Source organism: Castanea sativa, chromosome 5, assembly GCF_040712315.1.
Source record: "Castanea sativa cultivar Marrone di Chiusa Pesio chromosome 5, ASM4071231v1".
Lineage (NCBI taxonomy): Eukaryota > Viridiplantae > Streptophyta > Magnoliopsida > Fagales > Fagaceae > Castanea > Castanea sativa.
Window position 1 is genome coordinate 81,222,150 of NC_134017.1, and position 13,153 is coordinate 81,235,302.

Here is a 13,153-nt window from a genome sequence, read left to right on the forward strand (position 1 = left end):
AAAATATTTGTGTGTGTATATATATATATATATGTATATGACACATTTATAATTGTTTCTCAAAAAAAAAAAAAGTCACATTTATAATTAAATTATAGGGCTCTTATAAATTAATTATAAAATGTGACCCTCAAAATTCCTTGTGGTTGTCTTTTGCGTTGTTAGTTTAAATCCCCAGGATTTATGGTCATTAATTAAGAGTTATAGTCTTTTATTATTATTATTATTATTCTTATTCCAAAATAGGTAAAGTTATTAAAGTCGGTTTATTGCCCATATATATACTATATTTGAACGTGTGTGACTTTGAGGGCAAGTCGGTGCAATTTTGAGGGAGTGTGCAGCCTTCCTCGGCAGCAACAGCAGCTCTGATGAAACAATAGCTAAAAACACACAGGTCACTCTCTAAAAGCTTCCGTTACTTTTTATTTTTAGCACTGCGCCACTCTCTGTGATTTTTCTTTTGTTTATCGATAGTTAAGAGTAGATGGATTTGAATCCTAAATATTTCTATTGGAAATACTTAGAAGTATGAACTAGTTGAACTATTGGCTCTTTGGGGTGTAATTGTTTTTCTTAGTACTTTTGTCTGTCTTGTTTTTGTTTGTTTTTTTTTTTTTTGTGTTATTTGAAGGTTATTTTGTAGGTATGGTAATTTAAAAGGATGTGTCGTTAACGCCATATTCCTAAGATAATACCTTAGGAAAGAAATTAACCGATACTTTAATATTAGGTATAGGATACCACTTAACACAAAATACTTAATAGATTTGGGTTCAATTATGTTATATTAATAGATTGTCATTTATGCATTATTGGAGTCTAGTGAACCACCTGTCGGTATTGCCAATATCATTGAGGGTATTCACCAAAAACCACAAGATTTCACACAAGTACAATTCTCTCATGTAAAGCGATAGGGCAATCGCCCAGCTCATATACTAGCTCAGTATGCCAAAAGTATTGTTTCATATGTAACTTGGATAGAGGAAAATTCAAGTATAGTTGAGTCTGCTTTGGCTCATGATATATTGGTTTTATCTTCGTTTCAATAAAATTACAATATTCTCATAAAAAAAATTATGTTATACTAATTCCACAAATTCTTTAATATTTCTTTATATAAGACTTTTACTCACACTTTTAATTTTTAATGTACTAGTATAATTTTTATACCTACAAAAAAATAGTATTATTTTATATATAACATAATCTAATTATAATCAAACCTATATAACAATCCAAAATGGAAAAATGAAAGCTTTTAACCTTTTTTTTTTTGATCTTCAAAAAAAAAAAAAATCTTCTCTCTCTCTCTCTCTCTCTCTCTCTCTCTCTCTCTCTCTCTCTCTCTCTCTCTCTCTCTCTATTGTTTTGTTTTGTTTTTATTTTAGGACTTGTTACATAAGAATTTGAAAACCCATTTTTCCATGCTATCATTCTAATATGAATTTTTTAAATTTAATTTTTAGAGTTTTAAATAGTGTAACTTTTAATAATTAAAATTTACCATCTTTAGTCTAGACAAATATTGATTAGATTAGGTTTAGATATTTTTGAATTAAATTAGGTAAGTTAGTTTCTACTCTCTACAAATTCTCTAATTTAACTTTTTATGTTTATTAATTGTTTTTATTTTAGGACTTGTTACATAAGAATTTGAAAATCCATTTTTCCATGCTATCATTCTAATATGAATTTTTTAAATAGTGTAAATTTTAATAATTAAAATTTACCATCTTTAGTCTAGACAAATATTGATTAGATTAGGTTTAGATATTTTTGAATTAAATTAGGTAAGTTAGTTTCTACTTTCTACAAATTCTCTAATTTAACTTTTTCTGTTTATTAATAAAATATTTATCATAGATAAATATTTTTTTGTCAAACTTTCTTTTGCATTAAACTAGTTAGCATAAGTGATCTAATATATATATATATATATATATATATATATATATATATATAATTTATCATAAATATAAAACTCTATAAAACTTTTGCTTGACATTATAATATTATAATTGTGGGGGGTAAAAACTCTTGAATAAACATTTGGGTTTTGGGCCTGATTGGCTAATATCAGTTTGTTTTGATCAGGGCCTCTAGGCCCACAAGTCAGTCCACACTGTAAAGGTTCGAGGAGTTGTCCGAGGAAGAATGTCTCCTCGGACAGGCCCAGCAATGACCCTTGGGCTTGCTAAATGGGTTAGAGGCAGAATTCTAAAAAAACTGACGGGTAATTCTAGAAATATTTAAGGAAAAGGCTGCTACCTCCACATTAAAAACCCTGCATCTACCTTCCTGACTATATTAATGGGGAAGTGACTTATGAACAGTAGAATTCAGCCTCCCTGCTATGGTTTGAAGACTTCAAGAAGGCGGTGGATGGGACAAGTATCCAAGGGAAAGATTTGTACGACACGTGGATAAACCAGTGAAGAAGAAGAAGTATATAAGGAGAAGAGAGAGGAAAGAGAGGGGGGATCTGCACCTTCTGCTTAGAAAAATAGGAACTAAGGATTGTAAACTTTGGCATAGAAAGAGAATATTTATACAACTCGTCCTCGGCTTACGTCCGAGGAGGTCTCTTTATCATATCCGTTTATCATTTGCACAGATAGTGGCACTCTAGCCTGTTAATCAAACTTCCAACATCCCGAACCTAGATTTCAAATCCATTATCTACAAATTTTATTGCATAAGGCTCATTGGACCTGAGCCCAACACTTGTTTTTGGGTCCGGGTACAATTGTGCGCTTACAATAATATTATGTCATGTAAACTTTTGACGCCTTAAAATTATACATGTTATGATTTTAATATATTTATTCTAATTGAATTTAAATTCTATACTATATATAATATATAAACCATTTATTAGAATCTTGATACATTATAAAAAGATTAAATTCTATAAAAAAGTGGTGTAAAACCCAAATTTTACCTCTCCAATTCCAACATACCACATTATCATATTATATATTAAAAAATAGGCACAACCACATTTAATCAATTTTAATACTCATTTGAAAATACAACTTAATTGTGAGTTTATTGATTTTCAATCAAAAAAAAAAAAAACAGTGAGTTTATTGAGATATTATTATGTGTGGTAAGATATATTAAGTTTTAAGTAAAAAATTGATGTAACAATATTTTATTAGATAATGTAAAACATGAGTTTTACACTTTTATACTCTATCATTACCAAATTTGAACTCTTTTTTTTTTTTTTTGTGGATCAGTGAACTCTTTCTTTAAATAATAGAATATATTAATATATTTTTCATATAAGAACACAATAATAATAAATGTGTATTAATATATAATAACTACCATAATTATCTTATCAAAAAATATAATAACTGCCATAGTTATCAAATTTCAAATTTAAACAAAATTAAAAAAGATAAAATAATATTCTGTTACTTTCTAGTTTCTATTGTATTACAAATTCGTATTAATCTTAATAAAAAATCGTATTAATTACTCTTTTTTTTTAAGAATAAAGCATTTTAAATAGTTTGATAAAATCTGATTAAAAAACAAAGATTGATAAAAGACTTCTGATCTCTCAACAGAAAAAAAAAAAAAAAAAACCAAAAACCCAATAGAGGAATTATGGAGAAAAAGAATATTTTTCACAACGGAATTTTTTATTATTATTTATAAATATTTTGTAAAAAAAGAAACAAATTTTAAAAATCCGTAAGTTTTGCCGATGATGTTTTATTATTCCCTGAAATTCTCACTTCTCCAACTTCATATTTTAAGTTTACATCCCTAAACACTGTTCCTTCCTTGGTTAAACAAAACAGAAGTGTTGGTACTAGTGTGAAGTGTCACTCGTGTACTTTTCATAGTTCATAGCAAGAGGACCAACCCCACCATTGTTGTGTCGTTTTGCAACTGCTCTACACTCTTCAAAATTCTTTTTTGAACTTTGTGGATGGTACATTTCTCTCTCTTTCTCTCTCTCTTCCTTTGTTTTTCTATTTTTTTTTTCTTCAAGAAAATTCAAGTTCATTTTTTTGAAAAAAATATTATTTATGAAGAGCTGTAACGGAACGAGTAATGGATTGACTTTCAAGTAATGGGTCACTTTTGGTTAAGAGATATAAGAACAGTAAGATATGCTTTGAAGAGATGATCATGACTAATGAACATTCAATTAGATAAAAAGGTAAATTTCAACTTCTCAGAATATATCAACAAAAACAAATCACAACTCATCTTAATCCAAACTAATATATACCCGCTAACTGGTTTTGGTGGATGAGGTTAGTTGCTAGTAGATGATGAGTCCAAAGGGCTCTTCTTTAGAAAAGTTCATACTTCATTAGATTTAAAAAAAAAAAAAATTTATTTGATCACAGAATGGATTTTTATCATTATTTACCCAATAATAATCAAATAAACTATACCCATAAACTAGACTCATCTTTTTCATGCGTTTTGCTAGAAAATGTTAAATAATTGGGACTTTCATACATATTTTTTTTAATAGATAGTATAAAATTTGAAACCTGTGGGGTCCCTTTCCTCCATGATTATTGTTCTTTATAGGGCAAGACACCAATGGATTCTATTTGGTGGAGGAATTGCTCTTTAGTCTTTACCATTATGCCAATACACTCGTACGTTCTTCTTTGTCTATGTGGGATTCGAACCTAGGTCTTTTATTCAAGGATTAAGGATTTTATTAGTTGAGCTTGTTGGTAACCATGTTAGACACCCATACAAAGTATAACAAGTAGGATTAAAAACTTTACTAGTCGGGCTAATTGGATACCACATTAGACACCCATACGAGTAAAACAAGTATTGCACTGTTGTGTGGTAGTTCTATAGACAGAATCGAATATTGTGGTGCAAGGAAGGAGGCAGGATACAAAGGGTAGCTTGCATTCCCACCTTAGTCACTTTCATTTGACTTGAAGTCAATGTCTTCTTTTACACCTTTTTTCTTGAGAATATATTCTTTCCTTGGTTTCTTTTTTAAAGTTTTCTTTAATCTTGTTTTGTATTTCCATTGGCTTTTGCTGAATTTTTTGAGGAAGCAATGGAAATTCTTACAAGCCAAAAGCATGTTAGGAATTTCAATTTTTCTTACTTTCATAGTATCCTGTATATTGGTCTTTCTTTTGAATAACTTCTTCCTAGCTGTTCCTTGGATGCTAAGTGAACCTTCACTATCTCTATTTTGAAGGGTGTGTGAGATTTTAGCCATTGACTGACCATACAGAAGAGAAGAAGAAACTGAAAGAATGGAGAAGACTGTGCTGAAGAAAAACTTTGTTCGGGGTAGAAGCTTAATAGATTTGGTATTCTCTTGGTCTATCAATGATATTCTCAATGAAGATCTTTACAAAAAACAGGTTTGTACACCATGAAGCTCTCACCCTCCTCCTCATTGTAAGAAATTAAATTGTAACACTTGTAGATTGTAGGGTACTATTGATTTCATTAAAGTTGTTGTTGGCTAATGTCAAAAAATGTGGATAGCGAAATGAATATTACATCTGAGCAAAAGGGGTATTATTAATTTCACAATTCCTTTTTTTTTTTTTTGGAGGTGGTGGGGGGGGGGGGGAGGGGGAGGTTTATATACCATTAGAAAGCATGTTGTCACGTTGGGTTAACAGTGATTTCACATTTTGGGTTAGTGTGTTTGTTCATTTTAGGAAGTAGAATGTGTTATGATTAAATATTATGGTATCAAATTGTTAGGAATGACACTAAGTACATTTATTTTGATTTAATATTTCTGCATACTTAAGACTTGACACAAAATTGATGGTAATTTGTATTGGTACATATTATTTCTTTTTTGAAGTTCCCGTATCAGGCAGTGATATAGCCTTGCAATCATGTCCAGAACTTTTTGATCAGACTTGTCCATGTACTTACTTTTCTCTCATGAAAATTGCAGTCTTAACTCTGAATTTATTCAATAACAGGTGAGACAGATTCCACAGACATTTTCCTCCATATCAGAATACATGAATTCATTTATTTATCCACTTATTGAGGAAACACATGCTGACTTGTTATCAAGCATGTTAACATTGCCTCTAGCACCTAGCTGTGTTATATTGTCAGTCAAACAAGTTAAGGAATATGAACCACCCAAAGACTATTTTTACCATGTTACATTTGAAAGTGTGAGTGAATTGGAGAATAATAATGGGGCATATGAGCCTATGGTTGGAGACCTCATTGTCTTGACAGATGTTAGACCAAAATACATTGAGGATTTAGACAGACCTGACAGACCCTTTCTTGTAGCTTTAGTTCAAAGGGTGAAAGAAGACAATACTCTTATAATATTAGCCTCAAAGCCTATCTTGGTAGAAGAACAAGAAAACAAGAAGATGAAAACTCTTTATGCTGTTTTCTTGGTGAACATGACCACAAATATCCGTATTTGGAGAGCATTGAACTTTGAGCTGGAAGGTGAAAACATAGACATCATTGGAAAAGTGCTGCAACCAAACTCTGCTGTAAGAATTTCAATCATTGCTTAATTTAATGTGCCATATTAATGTTTTTGAAAACAATTCTCAGAACCTTTTTGTTTACTTCTTGTAGGAAGCTAAAATATGTACTAGTTGCATTTCTGAAAGAAATTGCAGTACTGCCTATGCAGATACGAGGTCCATAATTTGCTTTTCTGATTTAAATGATTCCCAGAAAGATGCGGTTCTTAGCTCTTTGGAAACTAGGGAATGCAAGCATCAAAATACTGTTAAATTAATATGGGGCCCTCCGGGAACTGGGAAAACCACAACAGTTAGTGTGCTATTATTCTCTCTGCTTAGAATGAAATGCAGAACTCTTACATGTGCCCCGACAAATACTGCAGTTTTGGAAGTGACACAGCGGCTTCTAAAGAATGTAACAGAGTCAGTTGGATATGATACCTATGGGCTTGGAGATATAGTTTTATTTGGAAATAGGAAGCGAATGAAGATTGATGATCGTTATGACCTCCTGGATGTATTTCTTGATAACCGAGTTAGTATACTGTATGAATGCCTTGTTCATCCATCAACTTGTTGGAAAGATAGTCTATTATCAATGACTAGTTTGCTCATGGACCCTAGAAGGGAATATCATTTTTATTTGAAAAATAGAAGAGTGGTAGAATATGAGGAGGATGAAAGTGATGGTATATCTGAAAATAAAGGGATAAACGGTAATCAAGGGAAGGAGATTGATGATCAATCCTCTAAAGACAAGAAGAGCAAGAAAAATTTGAAGAAAGTTATCATTCAAACCTTAAATGAAAACAAAAACAAGAAAACACAGAAGGAGATGAGGCCTTTGTGGAAAGAAAAGAAATTAGAGCACGAGGAAAATGAAAGTGCAGATAATTCTTCCCAAGATAAGAAAAATGAAGGACAGAGAGCTGATGAATGTGATAATCCTTTGACATTTGAGGAGTTTTTACAGAAGAGATTCAACTGCATTTCAAAGCGTCTGACATATTGTATTGAAAATTTGTATACACACTTACCTACTTCTTTTATTTCGTTAGTGGTGGTAAAGAAGATGATTAAAGCTCTTGATTTCATCAAATCTATTGAAACTTTGTTGTGTGCTGTTAGTGTTTCTGACAAAGGGTTATTAGAGAAAGTCTTCAGCAAAAATTTAGAAACCGAGCTTGGTCACTTAAGAGAGTTGAGTATTGTGAGAAATGAATGCCTTCGTGTACTTAGATCTCTTCCTCAAAAATTCCCAGTTCCGGATTTTGAAGACAAGTATGATATAAAAGAATTCTGCCTGCAATATTCTTGTCTGATTTTCTGCACTGTATCATGCTCTGCTAAATTGCATGAAGTAATGACTGATCTGGAACTACTGGTTATAGATGAAGCTGCTCAGCTTAAGGAATGTGAATCAACCATTCCCTTACAACTTCCTGGAATCCGCCATGCTATTCTTGTTGGGGATGAACGGCAATTGCCTGCGATGGTTAAAAGCAAGGTTCAAAGTTTTATTTTTATGGTTTTATTGTTGTCCTTGCTTGTCTTTAAAAATATCAATGTAACATCTGAAAAATTTGCTACTACTAGATTTCTGAGGAAGCTGAATTTGGAAGAAGTTTGTTTGAGAGGCTAGTATTGCTAGGACACAAGAAACACCTTCTTAATGTCCAGCATAGGATGCATCCATCCATAAGCTTATTTCCAAATAAGATGTTCTATGAAAATCAGATTTTAGATGGCCACAATGTCAAAGGAAGAAGCTATGAGAGGCATTTTCTTCAAGGGAAGATGTACGGCTCCTATTCTTTCATAAATGTAACACATGGAAAAGAGGAATTCAATAACAACCATAGTCTGAAAAATATGGTTGAGGCTGCTGTGGTGTCTGAGATAGTTTCAAGCCTTTTCAAAGGTATGTCTAAAGTAGCAAATAATCCTAGTCTTAATTTTGGCAAAATGTTGTGCTAGGAATGTTAGTTATGGTTAGCTTGATCATCAATAAGTTAATGTGTATGATAACTATCATTTTCTTTTGTTTCTCCTTTCACTCCTAAAGAATCAGTTCGCACAAAGAAGAAGGTTAGAGTTGGTATCATCTCACCATACAAGGCTCAAGTCCTTGCAATTGGAGAGAAGGTGAAAAACTACAGTGCAGATCCTAATGATGACTTCTCCATTTGTGTTTGCTCTGTTGATGGATTCCAGGGTGGTGAGGAGGATGTGATAATTATCTCTACTGTTAGATGTAATAAGAATGGAATAGTTGGTTTTCTTAAAAATCATCAAAGAACAAATGTGGCACTAACGCGTGCAAGGTAAACAGATAATGTGTAAAGTATAGACTTCACTATGGTGCAGCTAAAACATGTTATGAGAATTTGTTGGTTTTGCAATTAATAGGCACAATTTTACTTTGCAGGCATTGCCTTTGGATATTGGGAAATGAAGCTACTTTAACTAAAAGGTGCACTATTTGGAAGGAATTAGTCATTAATGCCAAGAAACGGAGGTGTTTCTACAATGCCAATGAAGACAAGGGCTTGGCTCAGGTTATTACAGCTGCCTTGGTTGAATGTGACCAAATGCACATTTTATTCAACATGGATTCTTCCCTGTTCAGGAATGCAAGATGGAAGGTATGCTGATTTTTATTTATTTTTTAATTTTAATAGTTCTAGTCATACATCGACAACATACTTTCTTTACTATTCTATGTCTCTTTAATATTATCTATACTACTATTTAAGGGGCTTTTCCTGTTTGGATTCCTCATTTTTTTAGTTCAAAAATGCCCTTACAGCGTTATGTTTAAATAGAGACAAAATTAAAGGACAATCTAGTAAAAATGCAACTCTAACTCCCACTAAAACATGGCTTAAAACTTAAGACCACTCTCCTATTAATTTTTAAATTGATTTATTCACTTATAAATTAGATTTTTAAAATAAAAATTATATATATATGTAAAATAATTAAATACAATTTTTTTTTACAAAATAGAATCACTAAAAAAAAAAACCCTCATCGCATGCGTGAAGCGCGTGTGATGAGGCTAGTATATATAAAAGAGAAAAGAAAAAAAGCGTATGAGGAGGTGGATCCTCTTTTCATGGTAGTGTTGTTCATTAGTTTTAAACATTTCGTTGGACCCTCACTTCATTTCTCAATATAGGTCTCCTTCAGCAATGATTTTTTGAAATCAATTTCAAGTGTTAAAGATGCTGAGACTTGTAAAGAAGTGCTTACTTTATTGGAAAATCTTGCAAATGGTTGGCGTCAATCTCTCAGGAAGAAAAACCTCTATGTCCATCGTGGAACTTCTTCCCAATTATTAGAGCAGTACAAGGTCAAAGGGTTGCTGCATCTTGTTTGGACTGTAGACATTCTCGCGGAAAATTCATACTACATTCAGATTTTGAAGTTCTGGGACATTTTGCCATTAGCTGAAATTCCAAAACTAGCAAATCATCTTGATGTCTTATTTGAGAACTATACGGTCAAAAAGATGAATCGCTGCAAATACAAATGCCTCGATGGGTATGCGTTTATTTGAATTCATTCTTGTTACTATTCAATTTTCTCCTTGTAAAAATTGCAAGCAAAAAGGTCAAATGTTAAATTATATGGTCTTCTGGTTAGATTTTCTGCTTGGGGGAAACATGATATAATATGCCTTATGATTGAAAAGCATTTAAGCCAATTGGTCTCCCCCACCCCACCCCTATAACAAGAATAGGAGGGGGATGGGGGAGTTTTGGTAGAATTTCCTCCGTGGGAGAACCATTGCAATTCCATTGAGCTACAAGGCTCTTGGCTTAACCAATAGAATCTATAGATTAGACTTTTAATGGTGGTTTAACATTTCTTTTATATATATATCTATACTACTATTTAAGGGGCTTCCCCTGTTTGGATTCCTATTTTTTTAGTTCAAAAATACCCCTACAGTCTTATGTTTAAATAGAGACAAAACTAAAGGACAATCCGGTAAAACTCATTTTTTTAGTTCAAAGATGCCCCTACAGTCTTATGTTTAAGTAGAGACAAAATTAAAGGACAATCCGGTAAAAATGCAACTCCAACTCCCACTAAAATATTGCCTTAAAAATAGGACCACTCTCCTATTAATTTTTAAATTGATTTATTCACTTATAAATTAGAGTTTTAAAATAAAAATCATATATATATATAAAATAATTAAATACAATTAGAGTTTTAATTACTATTTAGGTAGGGCATTGTTGCACAAGATGTGCCTTATGCCTGCAGGAAGTGGAAGAGGAAATAAAAAAAGAAAATATTTATGGCAACATCTCAACTACAAGGATTTCCTTTATGACAACCTAACATCATTTTATTTGCTACAGGTGTTTAGTTGTTCCAATGCGATGGCCAGTCAACTTAAGTAGTTGTCCTGAAGCTGATCCTTTATTGTCACTTTCAGAACCATTAGCTTCACTCAGTCTCAGGGATGAGTCAGAATCATCATCTACAACTTATAGGTGAGTAACATCAGAAACTATCCAACTAGTCAATTTTTCTTACTTTAAAATAGCTTTGAACAGATTTAAAAAAGTGCAAGCCAGTTTTTATTCAATCTAAATAGTCACTTAGATTGTCAAATGGGAGTTATCCATGCTGTTGTTGTAAGGAATATATTTTAACATCAACAGCATTTTCTGTTTTGCTTTAGGTGACTAGCACTGCTTGCAAAAATTATAATACTGCATATAAGGCGACTGACACATTCTCATGCTGGTGATTGAAGAAATCCCTATAGAGGACTAAAAATTATGCCTAGATACAGATACACACTGTTTTCTGTCCTTCATAGTATTAGATGACATACTTCTTTTCATACTAACTTTGTCATTATCAATATGGTTCCTGATTTGTGACAGTCTGAACTCCCACCAGAATCATGATTCTTGCTGGACTTATTTCTCCTCTAGATTAACACACACGCACAAACTTTTTTTTTGTTCTTTCTATTTTGCAAATGATATTGAAAGTTTCAAGCTGCATAATCTGATCTTGATGTGTCATGCTTCTCTTTATTTTTTCCTTACTTTTCCCCCTTAGTACAAGACATGCATGTTAAGTTGAAGGTTTGATTGCCAGACTGATTGTTTTTCCCATCAATGATTTCCAGAAATAAATCAAAGTACACAATGGGGAGAAGTGTTGTTACAAATAGATGGCTAAGAAAGTTTCCTAATTACTAATCAGGTATGTTTACCTTCTTCCTGGGAATAGAATTTGAGTATGCACTTTTGAATCTTTATTTTTACCTAATTAGAACTAAAACATAGGTTGTATCCATCAGTATCCTGAAATGTTTCTTACATATTATACATGTTTTATCTCTTAATGACACTGTATTACATATAGAGTTGAAATGGTTAGGTGTAATATATTAATATTATACATGTCCTATTCATTTAGTGTAAGATGCCAAATCAAATTTCTATCCACAAAAGTGTTTTTGTAGAACAAAATCCTTAAGACTAAAATCCATAACATCTTATTAAATTTCATAACAAATAATTTATATTGGTACCTGCAAATCCAATGATTTTAAATCCTTGAATACAAATGCAACCCCAGAGTATGCTGAAAGTATATGAGCTAGTTCATCAGTTAATATTTCACAAATCTGTTTTCTACTTAAAATGCATACAATACAAAAGACTCCCCTCATTGTTGACATGTCCACTGACATTCTAAGACTTTCAGATGGTGAAGACCTATAAAGAATCCGAAAGATAGGTTTCGTAGGAGGAGTTGCTTTACAGTAGAAAGACACACATAGCTTCTGGGGTGTCTTACTCTTAACGAGGCACGTTCACTCTTATTGCTGGTCTAGTGTTTTAATTGCATAATTGCAGAGTTCCTCAGTTTGCAAAGATACTGGCATAATTATATTTCTTCTTCTTGTTATAAGAAGATGCCTTTGAGAAATACAAACTAGGCAGGGCAAGGTGTACATTGGAAAAAGCTCATGCATCTGATGTGTACCTCTTACTATGCGTGGGTACTATGGAGGATAAGTATTATTAGATATTGCCACTTGTTGGGCATTAGGCCTAAGTATACCATGGTCAGCCAAGGCACAAAAATGTTGACTTGGAGGCTGGAGCACAGCGATGTGGAAATATTTTTTTGGCTTACTTGGGCAATGTTTCCAACATATATCCAAAAAGAAAAATACCCTCTGTTTCCTTTTTTTTTTTTTGGCTAGGTGGTATTATGTGTAATCCTTATATTTAGAAAGTGGCAATGTTTGACATGACCAGCAAGTACAAAATGAACACGGCATGGCTTTTTGTGGGTTAACATTCAATGTAAATGGAATCATGTCAAAGCAAATCGACGCGCTTCAAGCCTTCAACACGATTAATAAACGTGTCAAATTTGTGTTAACCTTTCTAACCTGTAATCAACATGAAATGACCCGATTCATATAAATAAATGTTATTTTTATCTAACATAAACCTCTTTTTATTTTAACTTTCTTAACTGGGAATTCAATGGGTTAAATTTGATTGTGTGTCGTATCAACTTGAGTAATAAATGGGCTATGTTAGTGTTGAGGGGTTTTGACATAATTATTGAAATAGGTTAGGTTAGGGTTAAGTTATGTATTTACTCAAAAAACA

At 32.3% G+C, this 13,153-nt stretch overlaps 1 protein-coding gene across 1 annotated transcript; it reads left to right on the forward strand.

The window, feature by feature from the left end:
* Positions 1–5,251: 5,251 nt before the first annotated feature.
* Positions 5,252–12,816, forward strand: LOC142637000 (uncharacterized). The gene is made up of 10 exons (XM_075811292.1): positions 5,252–5,381; positions 5,964–6,506; positions 6,595–7,992; positions 8,082–8,406; positions 8,551–8,809; positions 8,914–9,130; positions 9,667–10,031; positions 10,862–10,996; positions 11,647–11,723; positions 12,231–12,816. The coding sequence occupies exons 1-9, from the start codon at positions 5,271–5,273 to the stop codon at positions 11,717–11,719; spliced, it is 3,426 nt and encodes a 1,141-aa protein (XP_075667407.1). The 5' UTR covers positions 5,252–5,270; the 3' UTR covers positions 11,720–11,723; positions 12,231–12,816.
* Positions 12,817–13,153: the final 337 nt, after the last annotated feature.

Coding starts and splice junctions, on each gene's coding strand:
- LOC142637000 (XM_075811292.1), top strand. CDS start 5,271: ATGGAGAAGACTGTGCTGAAGAAAAACTTTGTTCGGGGTAGAAGCTTA. Junction 7,993..8,081: donor CTGCGATGGTTAAAAGCAAG/GTTCAAAGTTTT, acceptor TGCTACTACTAG/ATTTCTGAGGAAGCTGAATT. Junction 8,810..8,913: donor GTGGCACTAACGCGTGCAAG/GTAAACAGATAA, acceptor TTTACTTTGCAG/GCATTGCCTTTGGATATTGG.